We start from the raw sequence: 15,436 nt of genomic DNA on the forward strand, positions 1-15,436 counted from the left end.
CGCCTTCTGCCGCCCTCGCAAATCGAAAAATAAAATGGACCATAGTTTTAAAGCTAGTTATCAAACAGATACAATCATAACTCCAGTCTTTATGACTCCTGACTACTTAGTTGCGACCAGATAAAAATTGTAAACATAATTCAATAAAATATAGCAAGAAACTGTTGCTCTTGCCTTTGTATATTTTTGTATTTTTCTGTATATAAATTTTGTATATCTTATGAATAATACCGAAATGTTTTAAGTATTTCGCAAATTATTACACGCATTTAATTACTATAGTATATATGTATGATATAGTAGATATATAAAAATTAATTGAATGTAATATATAAACAATATTTTTTATGTATTTTACTAAAGCTATTTTCGACTTATATTCACTGTAAAGTAATGAAATGCTTATCTAACATGCAACAACTTTAAATGAGTGAATGAATGAAATTTCACTGTGTGTCAAATATTCCCAAGGGCAACATGTTGCAAACTTCGTTGAAAGTTGAATCACAGCTCACTACGATTTAGTAGTAACGAAACCATTGTTGGCAATGGTATTTCCCTCATATTTGTTCCGCCTAAGTCAGGCAATTGGACTGTGCAATTATAAATATGTGCCGGAAAGGGGACGCTTCAAGTGGGACAAAGGACCCATGAGGATATACTGCATTGTATTGCACATAATCTACGTACTTTTGACCCCATGCGCCTTTAGCATGATGCTCCACGGCTACAATGATTGCCAGAAACTGGATATGTTGGCTATAGCTTACAGCATCGTCTCAACAGCCAAAGTCGCCTCCGTTGTGATGCTAATCTCAAGTATCTGGTTGCTCGGTCCTAAATGGCTGCGCATGGTAAACGGTTTTATGATGTTCCAACACATATATCGGAGAGAGCTTTCGGGTCGTGTTAACTTGTGGCAACACGGGATAAAAATTTCACTAACCATTTCTCGATTGGGAATACTATTAATTCAGCTTTTTGGACCTCCCAGCATCTTCATGTGCGAGAAGTTAGACGGGATGAGAAAAGAATTCGCACCCTTGTATGTCATTTTATCGTTGGGAATTGCTCTCATGGAAGTTCTACTGACCTCTGTGGACTATTGGCTATATTACTTGATGCACCTCAGCAATCGAGTGCTCGGGTTTATGTCGGTGGAGACCCAAGAAATGCGACAGGACTTGAACTGGTTGCCTCAGCGAAACGGCAGTCATCGAAATGTTTGTCAGCAGCAGCTGCTTGCTGCCTGGCATAAACTTTGGAGACGCTGTTTGCGACTGGATAGATTAATCGATGAAATGCTGAAGATCAGCCAGTGGCAGATACTTCTAAACTTGTTTGGCTGTTATTTGTACGGCATTGCATTCATATTCAATGTTATTATTTATTCCACTGATTCCGAGAATTTTCATTTAATCCGTTTCATAACTTTTATGCTGCTGGGCATATTGTTCCACTCCGATATTTTTAGCCTGTTTATCATATTTGGAGTAAATCGTTCACAGTGGACAAATCTTTTGACGTGCATGGAAAAGCTCTGGTTCACTCTTAGTGCCCTTAACTTCGATCCAACTAGAGATACTTACGGCATTGCATTGCAACGTCAGGTAAGATTTACATACCATTTATATGATTAGTAAAATCGATTAAAAACTATTCTCTAAGATGTCATTTGCTATCATGGCCATCAATAGGAGGCAGCATCGACGACAGGATCGAGTGCGACGTCTTCAAATTGCTGGACTATTTGATATGAACCTAAGATCCGGATACAAAATGAGCACTGACATTGCAATGAATGTGGTTATCCTTTGGCAGATTGCTTACAAATACTATTATTGAGATAAAATCAATTCAATTTGTATTTTAAAGATAGTTAGTATATTTTATTGAAATCTGAAATTATTTCAATACAGAGACTTACAGTAACATATTTGAATATAAAATTCTCTATTATAATTTTCTATGATTAATTAGTATATTTTATTTTTCTCGAATTATTTCACTACTGAGACTTACAGTATTTACATAACAAATACTTATTATTATTATCTTTAAAATACTTCATATACCTGAGTAAGAACCTGTTGCCTGAAATTCCCAGTGTAGGGTCAAGACAGGATTGAGTCAGTGCAAAAACAATTTTTTTGGTCTTCGTAGTTTAAATTGGAATATTAATTTAGTATATTTTAATTTTCACCTTACCGTAGTAGACTTTAATTATTAAACCTTCCTTTTATTACTGACCGTAGTTTGTTTTTAATCAGAGACTAATTAATTTATTAGTTTTGTTCTTCCTTTCATTAGGAATTTTCTTCCTCTTCTTATTCCACGGTAGAACTACTAACGGCTTGGCATAATCCCTTCCTTATTCTGTGAAGGAATTACAATATCTATACAACAATATTTTTCTAGTATTTAGTTAGTTTTATCTATACAAGTGTACAAATATTTTTGGTTTTTTATACCCGCTACCCATAGGGTAGAAATGTATGTAACAGGCATAAGGAGGCATCTCCAACCCTATAAACTTTATAGTATAAAGTATATATATTCTTGATCAGCGTCAAAAGTCGAGACGATCTAGCCATGTCCATCAGTCTGCCTGTCCGTCTGTTCGTATGAACACCTAGATATCTGAGACTATAAGATATAGAGTTATATTTTTTTTCGACCGCCTTTATTATGTTTGCACGCAAATCAAGTTTGTTTCACATGTTTGCCACGCCCGTTTCCGCCTCCACAAATTGACAAAACTAAAATAACAAGCCTAATTTAAAAGCTAGAGTCGAATTTTGGTATATACAATAATAGCTTTAGTATTTAAGATTACAGAAAAATTTTTTGCGATCAGATAAAACTGTCGAAATTAGTTGCTTTGGCTGGCAATCTGGTATATTTTGCACTCTATAGTATATATTGAATGTAGTAGCATATCAATATACCAAACATACCATTTGGCATATTTCTTAAAATTTTTACAGTATATTATTTAAGTATGATTTGAGAATGCCGCAACATTGTGCTTTTTCAAAAATTTATTTTGCTTTATCCGCATGTCAAGAAGTCCGTGCTTAAAATCGCTGGGCCATTTGATGGTACTGCCGTTACTACGTCAACGTTGAAATAAATAAAAATTAAATACTTCTATTTGACACTGTTACCACTGCGTGACCAAGTATCCCCAAGTGATTTTTATTATGCAGTAAGTGTAATACGTTGCAGGCTTCGTGTTACAACTTAAATCACAATTGAATACGATTTAGTCACCAGGAAAACATTGTTAAAAATGGTCCTTTCACTTCTTATTCCAATAAGTCGGGCAGTTGGACTGTGCAATCTTCGTTTTGTGCCAGAAAGTGGACGCTTCAAGCGAGACAATGGACCCATGTTAATTTACTGGATTGCATTGCACTTCATATACTTGCTGGTAATACCATATGTCTTTGTCGTAAGGGTCAGCAGTTCCTTCCACTGTCAGAAAATTGATATTTTGGCGGTGGCCTACACGGTCATCTCAGTGGTGAAGGTGTTCTCCTTACTCTTGCTTATCATCAGCATTTGGGTGTGCCGTGAACGATGGCTACGCATGGGAAACAGGTTTCTTGCACTCCAGCAACTATATCGCAGTGATTTGCGCACGATAAGAATTGGTCAGCGATTGCAGCACATGTGCAAAATTAATAATGTGTCTCTCAAAAGTTATATTAACAATGTATTCGATGTATGGACCTAACAGCATGCTGATGTGCAATATTTTCGAGGAAAAGGAGTCTCCAGAATCCTTGATATACATTAGCTCAACCATTGTGGTGTTGCCTTTGGAAATGATTGTTTGCTGTGTTGACTATTGGATCTATCATTTAACGCGTGTCAGCAATTGGTTACTCGATTGCTTGAGCCTAGAGGTACAGGAATTAAAAAAAGATATTGGCTGGTTGCCAAGACGGCGAGGTTGTCATCGTAATGTCTATCAGCAACAGCTCTTCGGTGGCTGGCGTCATCTCTGGCGACACTGTGTACGTCTGGATAAAGTGCACTGCGAGATGATAATGATATTTCAATGGCAAATGCTTCTTAATATTCTCACCAATTACTTGACGGATATCACATCCCTTTTCAACTTGATCATCTACTTGAATGAACCCCAAACTGCTCATCATATTGTATACTTTATTGGATATTGGATTACCTGTATAATCTTTCATTTAAATATTATAAGTTTCTTTACAATATTTGGCACAAATAGATTGAAGTGGAAACATCTCCTAGAGCAGGTGCATGAACTTTTTCTAACACTGTGTTCCATGGATATCGATTGGCATGAAGATGTTTATTGCGTTGCTCTCTATCGTCAAGTAATTAATCGAAATATATGTATCTTACTTGCAATTTAAATATCTAGCTCTTTGTTTTTAGGTTGAGTTTAGTATAATTTTTGGCAACCGCTGCCTGCAACGGAGTCCCGATCGAGTGCGTCGCCTTCACATTGCCGGATTGTTTGACTTAAACAGAAGATCGGAGTTTTGTATGAGCACTTCTATTGCAATGAATGTTGTCATCTTATGGCAGATAGCTTATAAATATTATTTTTGAAACGCTGTATCTTTAGTGTACTTGGTTCAAGCACTTTTTGCATTATTTGATTATAAGAACTTTTCTATTCAAACAAATATTTAAGTCTAACACCTCATTCATTGACAGAGAACTTAAAAATGATTGAAATTGCATTAGCACAATCCTTTAGACTATTTATTTGAAAGAAAGCTTTCGATCTAACATATGTTATTGTAGAAATCGAACACCTTTAGAAACAGATATCTGATTTAATTAATAATTTTGAGTATCTGGCCTTATTTTCAAACGGTAAGCACTTTTAAACAACTTCCTCTCCGTCTAAAAATCACTGTCGACATTACCTGAAATTGTATCTTGTTGTTTGTAGATTATCACCATCCACTTGGCATTTATTCATTCGAAACTACACAAGTGCCAGAGTTTTCTTTTAGTATAATTATTAACTAAACAAACGCAAGACTTGTCAATCATCAACCAATGATTTTCAATCAGCTCTTGCACACATTTGACAGCGCTTAATCCTTCTTTTCCGATGTCCAGTTCCTAGGACGCTCAGCCATTAGAGTATAGTCGTTCTGGGCAATGTTTAAACCACCATATTGATGCGTCGGTGGCTCGGGGAAGAACTCCCAGCCCTGCTCAATGGACATCTTCTTGATGACACCGGCCATACCTAAAAAACATTACGATGTATTTTAATGTCACACAAAAAGATGGTTGCCTAACCTAGGAATAGACCGGCAACCAAGCCAGCTACATGACTGTGTCTCCAGGCACCGAAGATGCCCCCAGCTGCAAAACCTCCAGCTAGATAGTTTAACCTATAAGAATATAATAGAATATAATTAATTGAGAACACATTTCATTTCGCACTTATTTCGATAATCGACTTACTTATCATCCTTGCCGCGGAAGTTGGTGGCAGCAAGCGTGGTTAGCGTAAATGCTGTGGCCATGCCCATCAAAGGACCCGTATTGTAGGCAAAGCGCCCAATCGTCGGTATGTAACCTCGCGGCTTGGACAGCGTCAGCACATCAACTGTGGACCACGCCAATCCGGCAGCTACAGCGTATCTGTTGGTGGCTACAATCTTTCCAAAGGCATCTTCGCCATCGGGGTGGTCGTAATATTTGGAGCGTAAGAACGACATGTTGATCTGCAAAATCCAAAATTATATTTTTACGAAATGTATGACAAGATAGTCACAACAATTTATGCAAAATTTTTAATGGCGCTTGAACAGTGTCCAAGTGGCTCCACACCACAGCTGGCATATTGTGGAATGTTACCCACAATCTGCTGTTTCAAAATTATTGTTCCACATTGCAGATTGCCCGGTAAATCCTTTAATAAACTATTTAAATTACTAACCTGCCGAATTTACGTAATTATTTCCAAACGCAACACAATTCGGTAAATCAGCTGTAGTTCAGTGTGTACCTACTGTCGGAAAATATAAAAAAATTAAATACCAAAAACAAAAATATACCCAATGTGCCATTTTGAGTTTAACAGAAATCTTTAGTTAATAACTGCAAAATAACAGAGTTAACATTTCCAATTGAAAAAAATTCTTTCGTGATGGATTCAAAAATATTGCAAATAAAAATGCCGATTAATCAAATCAAGTTGTAATTTATTTTCAATTTATACGTATGTATTCACTTTAAGCTAAGTTCACAAACATTGTGGCACTAATATTAGTTCTTTAATCATAAGGTGCAATCGAACATTTTTATTAAGGTTAAATGGTAGGATGTAATTTTTTTCGAAAAAGTACCGTTTATAGACAATTATAGACGAATCGATGGATTTCCAAGTGATAAAATTACGTGAAGTTACTTAAATCGATGGTGGTAGACTAGTTTTTGTTTGTTCGTATGTTGACTAAAAATATACACATAAAATCTAGCGATTTAAGTAAAAGTACTATGAATATCCATTTTGAATGAGTTTTTGGCATACAATTGAGAAGTTGAGTTGATCGGATAGGAAAAGTAGTAGTTACACAGCAAAAACAATCTATGATTTCGAAAATAAAATCGGTATAAAAACACAGTACATACATACATATATATAAGTATACATAATTATATACAAATCAAATGTCAAATAATTAACAGATTCTTTGCTTGTTGGTTTAATCAGTCATAACATTCGCGGTGAACTTGTCAAATTTCACTCATATATCTTTCAATCGTGTGGTGTGATGTGCTGTGGTATCTGTTCTCAAATCAACTTGGTATTGCAAGTTAGACAACAACAAAAACTAAACTAAATAATGCGTTGGGATTCGATTCCAGCACTGTCATTGCCCAGACTTTCATCCAAGAGTATTAGCATGTGTATACTATATATTTATACAGCTGTCCTGGCTTAGTGTTCGTCGTGTCCAATTATTTCAATATCATCAGCCAAGGGACTTTCGATTTCCTGCTTGTTCTCGCTACCATTTTGTTGATTTGCATCCAAATTAATCAATGATAACGTCATCTTGCTGCTGAGTATGACCTAAAAAATCATCAATTTTAAGTACAGTTTGAAATGTAATGAAAGGTAGAAGTAGTACTTACAGCCGGTTCTTCTTCTGATCCATTCAACTCAGAGTCATAGACCTCTTCACGTTTTGTTTGTGAATCGGCCACCAAAATCTGAGAGTCGTGGGCCAAAGCGCCTTCCAAGTAAATGGACTGCGGCTCGGGTAGATTTTCTTCCAATTTATTGGACTGTAATTAGAACAAAATTAAATTATTAACAGCTTTAAGTTTACATTATTGTAATAAATGTTAGTGTAAAGTTATCGGTCTAAGTCAATTCAGGCGACACGTTAACGATAACCCTTGGTAACAATAATTATATTCAAATTGCGTTAAGAATAGTAAGCACTAGAGTTTTCAAAGTATTTCGCTGTTTGGAACGTTCTTTGACTGTGGCAGGATCATGTGTTGGCAACAAGGTGCAACAGAGGCACTTACATGTTCACTATATGCTCGATAAACAGGCGTTGGAGGGCGTCCAGTCCACCTTTGGCCGCCCTCGCAACTTGCCGTTAACTCCATGCCTAGAACCTGCACCACACAAACATTATCACATCATGCGAGTATATACGAAGACAATAATATAAATATTCAATTTTAAATTGCATATGTAAAATGTATGTTTACCGTTACTTCGCGCTCAGCGCTAATGTCACGACGCTTCCTTGGCTGTGCCTTTGCCTTGTCCTTTTCCTGATCCTGATCGGTGATTGTATGCCCATTGGAAATGTTTTGGTTTTCTACATTGGTCAAATTCGTGTTTTCGTTGTCGTGTTGCTATCAAGGACCAAACACACAATAAGTTATTAAGAGCAAATCATTGAGTTCCAACCAATAACAAAGAACACGTAACTAAAGCTATTTTCGACTGGCCGAAAATTAAATACCCTTGCAGCTTATACTTATATATATTAAGAAAATACTATATTTGTCTTCTATTTTAGGACAGTATGGTATCGAAAGTTAAATTGAAAGTACCAGGACTTCCCATCTTATTGCGCAGATTCTTAGCTGGGCAATGATTGCTTCACACATAGTCAGAACTAAAAGTTTTTTATGTTTCAGATTTCATTAAGATAATTAGAATCATAAGAATGATATTCAGATGCATCGTCGAACTTTATCAATACAGCTTATTCTCACAATCATCAAATATATTCTGCTTGGGTATAAAAACCATGAGCATTTTTAGAGGTTCTTTGCTCAAACAAAACAAACACAAAGCAATATATTAACTTATTAAATGTTAAGTAACTATAAACAAATTAACAATAAACAAATAACAAATATTTACGTAATTGTTAAGTGAATGCAACGAAAACATTATTATAATAATAATTTTATGGGGTTCTCAGTTACTTTTGTCTGGTTAATAAACACAACGAAAGAGTTAAGATAACTTTCAACGATTGCTCTGGGGCGGGCCCGAGGACGGCGCTAACCTTATTTAAATCAGTTTGTTTTTCAGTTTCAGTTTCAATATCAGTATCAGTTTCAATCCTCGAATTGTGCACGTCTCGAACGTTCAATTGCTCATCGGCAGCGTCTATAAGACCTTGAATCGCCGTTACAACTAATCGAATTGTGCAACAAAGAGAGATATACATACATACATATATAGCAATAGAATGAGAGAGAGAGAGAGAGAGAGAAAGGGAGAGAGAGAAATATATATATACTATTTGCACATGATCATAGTAGCGACGGATCGATCCTATTCTATGTATGATTTGTGAATTGTGATTTAGCATGATATACAATGTATATAGTAAATTGAAAAGGTTTTCAGAATGTACTACAACATACTTATATACGAGTAGATAATATCGTATGTATTCAAATGTACACATGTATGCGTCATTGCTTTGATTCCGATTTCATTGTTTTCGGTTTCTAAAATATGTCCCCATCATAAGTATTAGTAACACAGCTACAGTGATACAATTACGTATACGACAAGTTAGCAAATTCGGAATAGTTTGATTAGTTAGTAGGACTACAGTTTCGCATGCCGATCGTAGATAGAGCAAAGTTAGAAAGTTTAGCTTAGTACGAGTACGAGTGCAACAAAAAGTCAGAGAAAAGACAGAGATATAGAGAGAGAAGACATCAAGGCCCACGCGTGCATGACAAGACAGAATTATGTATAATTGGTACCGGGAGAAGAGAGACTTCAAGAATGAACGATCTTCTAGGGTTACGCTCTCGCATGCAACTCAAGAGCAAATTTCAATTAATGATAATGCTGCATCTTTGGCTCAATTAGGAATCTTTTGGACGGGGTAAACACTGGCAAACCATTCAAGGATTAGAGACAGGTTCAGGTACAAATGGTATTTACTAGAATTCAAAATTAGAAACAAAACGAAACGAATTGAAGAAAAAATTATAATTCATGTCTTTTACTTAGTTTGGTCTTTTTCTGAGATTTGTTTTGAATGTAGTAAATGTTTGCATTAGAAATTTGGCTGCCGCTTGAGAAACTTCATTGCAATCATCTTAAAAATGAGAATACAAAAAAATCAACAATATATAGCATATACAATATTAATAAATGATATAAATTCCGCATGTGAATCGTACTGAGTATTCTACGCATCAACTAAAGATTGGTGTTGACTATTGAAATTGGTTTTGCTAAAGTGATACGAGAGTCATGGGGAAAAGATAAAGGTAAATGTTGTGAATGCGATACTAGTTAATCCAATGAGCTGCTGGAGAGTGCCACTAACTACGGATGGGATGATGCTAACCTTTGCCTCATACTGATCGGTGTTCATTTCGGCAATTAACTTTGCCATCTCACGCTCCGTGTCCTCGAGCTTCTTGCGCAACTTTTCAATTTCCATCAACTGCTCCGTTTCCTTATTGAACAGCGTCTTCTCCACTTCGGCCAATGTCTTGGGAACCGCTGGAATCGCTGACGCCGATGTCTGCGCCTGCGCCTGCGTCTGAGACTGCTGGTGGACGGCATGGCATTGCTGTTGATGTGCCTTCAATGTGCTGGAGAGATTCGTGGCCAACTCGGCCGCTGACATGGTGGCATTATAGAGCTCCTTGTCGTTGCGCCTGCCATTTGATGCGACGCTCCCTAAAAAGGTTTGCGTAGGATTTTGCTTTAACTAACAGTTAGGTTGAGGCAACAACAACAACAACAAAACAAGAGCAAACAACTACAACTACATAGTAGTTACTATATACATAATGGGCTTTATATACAGCATATTTATAGGATCGTAAGTAATGTATGAGTGCACTCTACTCTGATGTAGTATTGTGAATGCATTCACAACTATTCATTTAGCCAAATATTTGTGGATTGTGAATTAGTAGACACTTAAATACAAGTACAACATTTAGGGATATTCATAGTACTATATCAATGAGTAATCCGACTAGACATTTGGGTTAGCTGCTACGCCAAATGAGGAGGACATATTTTAAAACTCAACTGAGCGAACAGAGCGATTCTCTTGAATTCATATATGTATCAATCATATTCATACCAGATGAATTTTATGCTTAACATACATCCATACATAATAAAAACTAATAATTGAAAATGGTGAATTCTATTTATTTCTGGCTTACTTGTCTGATGCTCGCGCCAACCTTTTTTCATTTCGCAAAATGGCAACGCAGAAAGTACAAATACAAATTAACGGATTGTTTAGGTTAGCTTTCATTATGAGTTAAAAACTTGTGTGAGTGTGAGTGTCTTGTGGTTGCATGAGTTGTTTCTGTGTGGGTGGGAGAGTGTGCATGTTGTACGAGTATTGATTTAAGGGTTGCATAGTGTATAGAGCTACAAGTTATCGATATCGAACTACTCAACGATATCGATACATTACTTGCCTACAAAATAAGAGTGGGAGCTCTTAACTTACCCAATTTGGTGCCACCTAAATCCTCCACTTGACTGTGATTCTGCTGGCCAAACACCTCTTGACGGAAGCTGGGATCTGAGGGAGCGGGGCCATAGGGCGCATTTGGCACTTGCTTCTTAAACACAATCTGTATAAATAAATTAACGTTAATACCATAATTGGCAGACAGCATTTGAATAGCAACATTTATACCTTCATAATCGTATAGCCAAAGAACACCACAATGCCAATGGTGTAGAGGGGCATGAGGAAGCCCATGCTGCTGCCGCCTCGCTGCTGAGGTTGATGCAATGCACCTGCTCCCATGGGCGGGCGCATACCAGGGATGGGTCCAGGCTTCGTTAGAGAAACATTCAACAAAAAGCAATATAATTTTAATTAAGGTCGAGCTGGTATTGATGTATATAAATAATTGTTTACAAAATATTTACTCGTACCCATTATAAAAACTTTACAAATAACTAGTTTTGGATAAATATAAATATGAAATAATTCATATTAATTCCATTTAACAAATTGACATTTATACCCTTTTTTATCAAAAACAGTTCGCTGAAAAACTTCAAAGCAAATGAGATAATGTTTGAATTACAACCTTCCGGCCGAAACTTAGTTTAGAATGTCAGGTCAACCCCAATAAACTTTTATTTGGCGACCGGTAGAGATATCGCCTATTCCTAAAAGACATAGATTTTTACACGCTGCGATCGGACACATGAAAACTCGCCTTATACTGTTTATAGTTGTCTTCTACACACAACAAATGGATGCGCGGGCAGGTGGCGCATTGGATTTGGCACAAGTTCAATATGAACAATATTTTGTATTTTTCTTGTTCTCAGCCCACTCTCTCTTCTTCCTTTACAGTTTCTTCTGTATATTTTCATTGGTCTGTCTTTTTGCCTTCAATTTGCGTGCAGTGTCATAAAAACAAAAACCCAAATCCAAATAAAATAAACTCATCTATTTATAGTATTTCGCTGATGTCTCATCCCCAGCGTCTCCACGTCCTCCTACGTCCCATCCATGACACATGCAAATTAGCAGCCTAAATCTTGAACGTCGTCGTGTCAACGATGGAAAGAAAATGAGCTGCAAATCGAAGTCATAACTCACCCGTCCGTCAACGATACGAGGCGGTGGATTGCTCGGTGAGGTCTTCCGCTCGACAATGGGCACAGTAGGCGTGGCCGGTATGGCGCGTCCACGCTCACGCATCGCCTGATAGATGGACTCCGGATGCAGGTGGGCCGGGCGCTCCTGACGCAAGCCTAATTGCAATGGAGATCAACAAATTAGTTGCAGGCCAAATACAAGTAAAGTGTGTTCAAAGAAAACGATGATAAGCAAATTAGAAAAATACAACAAAATCAAGGGAAACACTATCATCACATAATTGAAGTTAATTAGAATAGCAACATTTAGGGCAAGTTCTTGGATTAGTAAAGTTTTTAAAGACAGACTTAACGAAAGCGAAAAGAGAGAGCAAGAGCAAATCACTCTCTTTTCTTTGTTGCACAGTGGCGCCACCTACTTATTTCGCCGGTGTACAAATTGACTTGTTTGCGATACAAATGCGGACCAAACGGCTCGGTTGCCGGCTTTGAGGCATTCATAAACTCCTCCCTGTCGAGCACGACATCGCAACACCCTGTGCCGCTCAAGACAACACCAACACAACACGTTTACAATATTCAATAAAAAAAAATAAATGAAAAATTATAAATTTAATAAAAAGAAAATAGTGGACAGAAGACTTATTTATTACTTACCGCCCGGTCCGGCACGCTGTTGAGGATCCTTATAGATGGGCTTAGGTGGCGTGCCGCCAAACATCATGGGATGGAATACCTTTGGCCACAATATGGCAATGCAGCCAACCACAGTGACAATCGCAATGATGCCCATTTTCCTGGGCGACATGCTCTCCTCGTTGCCCGGGCGAGATTTCAGCTTTGATCCCGCCCCTGGCTTTTGTTGCGTCGATGTTGACGGCATTTTGTTGTGGCGTAATCCGCAAGCGTTCCTTCTAAAGCTCAATACCTAAGGCAGCTCTCCGTGTATGTTTATTTAGGTGTTTGTGAGTGTGTGTGTGTGTGCAGTTGTATTTCTAGTAAAGTCGTAATCCTGATGAAGCTGTATGAATTTTCTTGATTATTTGAGGTTAACTGTGGTATTGGCTCATTTTTGTGACGTTTATTGCTTTATTATTGTTGCATTATCTGAAAAACACACCACACAAAAATTTTTTGTTATTCGGAATCACGGTTACCACATTGTGTAGATTTATTTTCGTATTTTTATTTAATACAGTATTATTCATATTATAATTATTTGGAATTAACACTTCTTAGTATTACAACCCATTTATTTGTAAATAGAATAAATGTTTGTTATTCACCGACAGAATCACAATATTTTTTTCTTATAAATGTATATATGTATAAATATAATATATATACATTTTTATTTGAATTTTGTCATTTTATTGGATACATATATTCAAAAGTGTATTTATCTGAATCTTCAGCACACTTTTAGCATACACTTATGAAAACGGTTTATTTTTGATGTGACAATCGTACACAATCGTATACTATGTAAATAGGCTGGAACTATTCCAGCTCAGTTCACTTCACTGCACACGATCACAATTACAGATATTAAGTCACTTGATTGTAATATTTGTTATATTTCGTTTTTCTGCTGACAACAAAAGTTTTATTACATAAATAGCGGTCCCGATTATTTTATTTTTAGCGCTCACACTTTTCAGTTTTTTTTGCTCGTCACAATTCTAATAATTCTTTTCGCTTTTTTTCTTTTGCCGTCAACCATAAATAATGCATTTCAAGTCGGACAATTTACGATCTCATAAGTAAACAAATACAAAAAATCAAATCGATAAAAATTAACAAACAAATGCACCTAAAAACAACAAATAATAAAAATAAATTTAATATATTAGTTGCTTGGCTATCTTTTGAATTATGATTTTTTTTGGTTGGCGATTCTTTCGGCACTCTGAGAACGACGACTGCTTACGCAAAGATCCAATGTTGTTTCCGAACTGGCCAAGCAAAATTTTTGAAACTATTAGCAAATTTTTAAAAACAGCAGCAGCAACGACGTCGCGATGTTCCCGAAGAGGGGCGTAATGGGGGAACGGGGGCTACGACAACGAGGCGCTGTTCGCTGCTCGTTGCTCCTAAGGGGCCACAGTCGTTCATAATTTGAGCATTAGTCTGTTATTTTTGCCGCATTTACCGCCAGTTGGCTGAAACTAAAATATAATGAATACGACAAAATAATTTGCAACAGACCAACACTCCCTCCTTTCCACCCCTCTCCTTTCAGCGTCAGGGGAAAAGCGCACGCGCTGATCATCCTCATGCTGGGTGCTTCGCAATATTCATACATATTCCAATCTACATATTTATACATGTGTGAGTACAGTGCAAGTGCTTTTGTTATTGTTTGTTTTCATCTTTACTATCTCACTATGTGTGTGTATGTTTAATTTGGTGTTGTTTTGTCGGCAGGCAATTTTCATTTCACTTTCGAGCTAACTGACTGGTGAAAGTGTGCAATATATATCTATTTCTTTCTATTGTATTTACTCGTCTGCAATTATTTTTATTTTTTCTTTTACTTGCTTGCTTTGCTTGCAAACATTTTCCGAAAATATGCTTTGTATATATTTATTGGTGTGGTCAAGAGATGGCACTCGCTGTCCAGCATACATACATCACTGGCTGCCGTTATTTTTAGAGACATTTGGTGGCATTGTAACAAGTCAATGTCGAACAGATCACAAATATTTTCGTCATTTATTTATAAATATACATAAATTTGTAACGCTTGAATAAATACGGTCCATTTGCCACATTTTTGTTAACAGGAATCACAATAACTATCTTTACACTATAAACTCGTTGGCATATTTATTTTGTTCCAATATTCACCTTAGTTTTGATTAAATATTTCGTAAAATCTTAATTACTAAATTCAAACTAGAAGTTTGTCGTTATCAAGTGTAGTCGAAAAATCAATAGACTAATCAAATTAATTGGCTTGCCTCCACAAGTTATCGAAACTGGTTCTCAGTGCTGCAAAACGTAAACTGCGATTTCATGTTTCAATATTTTTTTAGTAATAACGGATCCCTGGCATCTGCAACATTGTATATTTTCAGTATTTTCAAGCTTCAACTGATATTATTTACAAATACAGGAAAGGAAAGAAAAGAGAAACTGTCAATACGAGGACTTCAGTCTAATGCTCAAAAACAATTGTATAGACATCGCTAATTGTTTTTTTAAATCACTGAAGCCATTTAAGACAAACCAAACTGTCAAATGGAGGGTAACCAGGTGACAATTATCTGGGCATTATAGTATTTCATTGACCTAAAAATTGGTCAGAGCCCA

At 36.6% G+C, this 15,436-nt stretch overlaps 4 protein-coding genes across 22 annotated transcripts; 2 read left to right on the plus strand and 2 right to left on the minus strand.

Annotated features, from left to right (window-relative positions):
- The first annotated feature begins 548 nt into the window (after positions 1 to 548).
- On the plus strand, positions 549 to 1,759 carry LOC117566772 (putative gustatory receptor 58c). The gene is made up of 4 exons (XM_034246315.1): positions 549 to 854; positions 978 to 1,223; positions 1,509 to 1,605; positions 1,698 to 1,759. Exons 1-4 carry the CDS (start codon positions 549 to 551, stop codon positions 1,757 to 1,759), a joined length of 711 nt encoding a protein of 236 aa, XP_034102206.1.
- A 1,705-nt stretch (positions 1,760 to 3,464) lies between these two features.
- Positions 3,465 to 4,810, plus strand: LOC127565637 (putative gustatory receptor 58c). The gene is made up of 2 exons (XM_052005103.1): positions 3,465 to 4,361; positions 4,423 to 4,810. Exons 1-2 carry the CDS (start codon positions 3,690 to 3,692, stop codon positions 4,597 to 4,599), a joined length of 849 nt encoding a protein of 282 aa, XP_051861063.1. The 5' UTR covers positions 3,465 to 3,689; the 3' UTR covers positions 4,600 to 4,810.
- A 118-nt stretch (positions 4,811 to 4,928) lies between these two features.
- LOC117568279 (uncharacterized) lies at positions 4,929 to 6,053 on the minus strand. The gene is made up of 4 exons (XM_034248790.2): positions 5,954 to 6,053; positions 5,476 to 5,738; positions 5,308 to 5,402; positions 4,929 to 5,254 (listed from the first exon to the last, which is right to left on the minus strand). The coding sequence occupies exons 2-4, from the start codon at positions 5,730 to 5,732 to the stop codon at positions 5,097 to 5,099; spliced, it is 510 nt and encodes a 169-aa protein (XP_034104681.1). The 5' UTR covers positions 5,733 to 5,738; positions 5,954 to 6,053; the 3' UTR covers positions 4,929 to 5,096.
- A 148-nt stretch (positions 6,054 to 6,201) lies between these two features.
- Positions 6,202 to 15,074, minus strand: LOC117568278 (resistance to inhibitors of cholinesterase protein 3). 19 transcript variants are annotated; one of them, XM_034248777.2, is made up of 12 exons: positions 14,972 to 15,073; positions 12,779 to 13,228; positions 12,541 to 12,657; positions 12,123 to 12,277; positions 11,199 to 11,342; positions 11,007 to 11,133; positions 10,711 to 10,731; positions 8,562 to 8,692; positions 7,747 to 7,896; positions 7,558 to 7,650; positions 7,156 to 7,308; positions 6,202 to 7,093 (listed from the first exon to the last, which is right to left on the minus strand). In XM_034248777.2, exons 2-12 carry the CDS (start codon positions 13,002 to 13,004, stop codon positions 6,959 to 6,961), a joined length of 1,452 nt encoding a protein of 483 aa, XP_034104668.1. In that variant the 5' UTR covers positions 13,005 to 13,228; positions 14,972 to 15,073; the 3' UTR covers positions 6,202 to 6,958. The 19 variants fall into 19 exon arrangements, 18 of the variants coding, with proteins under 18 accessions (XP_034104668.1, XP_034104662.1, XP_034104663.1 ...); XM_034248771.2 differs by lacking the exon at positions 8,562 to 8,692 and adding an exon at positions 9,873 to 10,210; XM_034248772.2 differs by lacking the exons at positions 8,562 to 8,692; positions 14,972 to 15,073 and adding exons at positions 9,873 to 10,210; positions 14,052 to 14,122.
- Between the last annotated feature and the right edge of the window lie 362 nt (positions 15,075 to 15,436).

Source organism: Drosophila albomicans, chromosome 3 (assembly GCF_009650485.2).
Source record: "Drosophila albomicans strain 15112-1751.03 chromosome 3, ASM965048v2, whole genome shotgun sequence".
NCBI lineage: Eukaryota > Metazoa > Arthropoda > Insecta > Diptera > Drosophilidae > Drosophila > Drosophila albomicans.

Coding starts and splice junctions, on each gene's coding strand:
- LOC117566772 (XM_034246315.1), top strand. CDS start 549: ATGGTATTTCCCTCATATTTGTTCCGCCTAAGTCAGGCAATTGGACTG. Junction 855..977: donor GTCCTAAATGGCTGCGCATG/GTAAACGGTTTT, acceptor CTATTAATTCAG/CTTTTTGGACCTCCCAGCAT. Junction 1,606..1,697: donor TTACGGCATTGCATTGCAAC/GTCAGGTAAGAT, acceptor GGCCATCAATAG/GAGGCAGCATCGACGACAGG.
- LOC127565637 (XM_052005103.1), top strand. CDS start 3,690: ATGTGTCTCTCAAAAGTTATATTAACAATGTATTCGATGTATGGACCT. Junction 4,362..4,422: donor GCGTTGCTCTCTATCGTCAA/GTAATTAATCGA, acceptor CTTTGTTTTTAG/GTTGAGTTTAGTATAATTTT.
- LOC117568279 (XM_034248790.2), bottom strand. CDS start 5,732: ATGTCGTTCTTACGCTCCAAATATTACGACCACCCCGATGGCGAAGAT. Junction 5,403..5,475: donor TTCCGCGGCAAGGATGATAA/GTAAGTCGATTA, acceptor ATATTCTTATAG/GTTAAACTATCTAGCTGGAG. Junction 5,255..5,307: donor GGTTGCCGGTCTATTCCTAG/GTTAGGCAACCA, acceptor AATGTTTTTTAG/GTATGGCCGGTGTCATCAAG.
- LOC117568278 (XM_034248771.2), bottom strand. CDS start 13,004: ATGCCGTCAACATCGACGCAACAAAAGCCAGGGGCGGGATCAAAGCTG. Junction 12,658..12,778: donor ACAGCGTGCCGGACCGGGCG/GTAAGTAATAAA, acceptor TGAGCGGCACAG/GGTGTTGCGATGTCGTGCTC. Junction 7,897..9,872: donor CCGATCAGTATGAGGCAAAG/GTTAGCATCATC, acceptor GGTCCTTGATAG/CAACACGACAACGAAAACAC.